This window comes from Montipora foliosa, chromosome 1 (genome assembly GCF_036669935.1).
Source record: "Montipora foliosa isolate CH-2021 chromosome 1, ASM3666993v2, whole genome shotgun sequence".
NCBI lineage: Eukaryota > Metazoa > Cnidaria > Anthozoa > Scleractinia > Acroporidae > Montipora > Montipora foliosa.
Window position 1 is genome coordinate 6,034,836 of NC_090869.1, and position 2,500 is coordinate 6,037,335.

Below are 2,500 nucleotides of genomic sequence, written 5' to 3' on the forward strand. Positions count from 1 at the left end.
AAGGGTGGCTTTTTCAGTCTCACCTTTTTGGTATCACCGTCTTTTCCGTGGTATTTTTTAAACCAAAGCCGACTAAACTCAAAGGTTTGACCAAAAGGTAATTCCAGTTCCTGTAAGATAATAACATGTGGAATGATCAGTGTCAAGATTCATTCAAGGTCTCAAAAACTTTAAGCTCGTGATGCACAAGTGTATGTCTTCTTCAGTTAAGACCAAATAAAATTATCTTTTTGCTTAATAATTTCTCTAAATGCGTTTTACAGTTTCAAATCTTGCGGTATTGCATCAGGTGAGCATTCTACTGACATTGCAATGGTGATCACCGGCTCTTACCTTTTTTAGAATACCTTTTAGTTCTTCCTTTTCTTCCACGAAAGACAAAGTCTTATCCTGAAAAAGTGTTTTACAAATTGTTATGGGAATGACATATTGCACTAACGGCGAATGGACTAAACTTGCCCACAAATAAAGAACAATTACTACAAACGTAGACATTATATTTTCGTTGTTACCAAAATTTCCTGCGGGCCAAATTAAGCGACAGGTTTAAAGTGACGCAGGAGGCGCGGTGGCCTCATGGTTAGTGCGCTCCACTCTCGAGCGAGTAGCCGGGTTCGGGCCTATGGCGGGTGGATGAGGTCAAAATCAACAATACCAAACTGAATGGCGTTTCATTGTAACGAATGCATCATGTCTAACTTGAATGGTCAATGTTGAGTGGCACACTTTCGAACCGAATGGTGTACTATCGTAACGACGGGGTTCAATGGTCATAAAATTTAATTAGCATATACACATTCTTGCGAAGTGAATGGGGAATAACCAAATTGAATGGTTCACAACCAAAGTGACTGGCTCACCGCGAATGGCATTCTGGGCAGTGCTCCGGGGACCTGGGTTAGCATCAAGGTGACCTTATTGATATGCATAAATGAATACATCGTAAACTTGCCGAATAAGTCACGCAATTGGGAAAGCACAAGAAACAGTGTGCTTTCAAGATAACTATCCCTTTATTGAGCACACGAAAAGTGGTTTCAAAACAAAACGTACACGACAGGTTTCTCTGTTTCCTGTTTTTAAGTCCTGGATCCGCTGTGAACGAGTGTCAACTTACGTAGTTAGTCAACATCATATAAGTAAGTAAGAAGTATCATTATTTACCCTCGGATTTTTAGACACGCTTGCATGTTGTGTGACAGACAAAAAACAGTGTCGCTTATTTTATATTGGCACGGAAACTAAAGATAGGGTCTTTTAAATAACGAGAAAGTCAGTCTGTTAACCCAGCGATGAAGGCTTAAGAATTAGCTGAAACGTCTGTTGAAAAATATCAAGAGTCAGAGGCAAACCTTTTTCCATAGAACTTATGACATCTCCTGACTACACTTTATCCATTTTTAGTCTGTTAACCCTTTTTTTGAAACCGCTAAAAATGTGATGCAAGAATTGTTTTGTTTTGTCAGTACAAATTCGTTATTCTACACATTATCAAACTCAAGTCCACAATTTCGCCGTACGTCACGCAAACAATGAAAGATACCGTAGACGGTCAATCTTATTATTATGTCTGATAGGGGACTGAAATAGTTTTACATGTAGGACATGTTTCTACGCATTTGCCTCACTCACAATCTTATTTCTCAGCTTATTACAATGAGGATATGGAATATCATCTGTTAGGGGGTGGGGGTACTTCGCACTATTCTGGTACTTTGATGCATTATTCATAAGAAACATTGCAATCAGTATAAACAGAAATAAGACATGTCATAACAGAAACTATAACAACTTTAACAATTCCGTTATAAATTAAAAACTAGAAAATCCCTTGCTACTCCCCGATCCCCAAGGACAGTCCTTGATATCCGCATTGAAATAGGCTATTAAAGTAAGCGTGTGAGTGAGGAAAATGCGGAGAAACTTACAGAAAATCACTTAGGCCCAGTTCAGACGTCGTGCTTCTGCCGTGTCGAACTAAATTCAGGAATTAAGTTCGACAAAAGCACGGCAGAAGCACGGCGTCTGAATCAAACTTTTGAATTAAGTTCGGCAAGCAATTAAGTTCGACAAGCTCTGCCGTGCTACACGACTTTGGCACGGCATTGATTCAAACGTCGTGCTTGTGTCGCGCCAAACAAAATTCATAAATTATATTAATGTATTTGGCGAGATTGAGTTTCCACGGGGAGTTAGGAGAAGAATTGTTACGAGGCATCAGTAAAGCCTGAATTTGGTTCGACTTTGGCACGGCGTCTGAATCAGAGTTGTTTCCCTACCGTGCTACAGTCGAACCAAATTGCAATTAAGTTCGGCACGGCAGAAGCACGACGTCTGAACTGGGCCTTAGATCCTGCATGTAAAACTATTCAGTCCCCAAACAGACATCATGGCCATCATTGTTTGCGTGACGTACGGCTAAATAGTGGACTTATTTTAATAGTGTGTAGAATAACAAATTTGTACTGACGAAACAAAATAATTCGTGCATCACATTTTT

General features: G+C 39.7%; 1 protein-coding gene across 6 annotated transcripts in view; it reads right to left on the minus strand.

Annotated features, from left to right (window-relative positions):
* The window catches only part of LOC138008946 (sterile alpha motif domain-containing protein 9-like), a 56,286-nt gene that overhangs the window by 52,137 nt on the left and 1,649 nt on the right, over window positions 1-2,500 (minus strand). For all 6 annotated transcript variants that reach the window (XR_011124388.1, XR_011124348.1, XR_011124307.1 and 3 more), the window contains exons 4-5: window positions 334-390; window positions 24-110 (exon numbers count right to left, since the gene is read on the minus strand). Coding sequence is in view for 1 of the 6 variants with exons in the window: in XM_068856337.1 (XP_068712438.1) it covers window positions 24-110; window positions 334-390 (144 nt within the window). In the remaining 5 variants the exon portion in view is untranslated. The remainder of the gene's footprint in view (window positions 1-23; window positions 111-333; window positions 391-2,500) is intronic.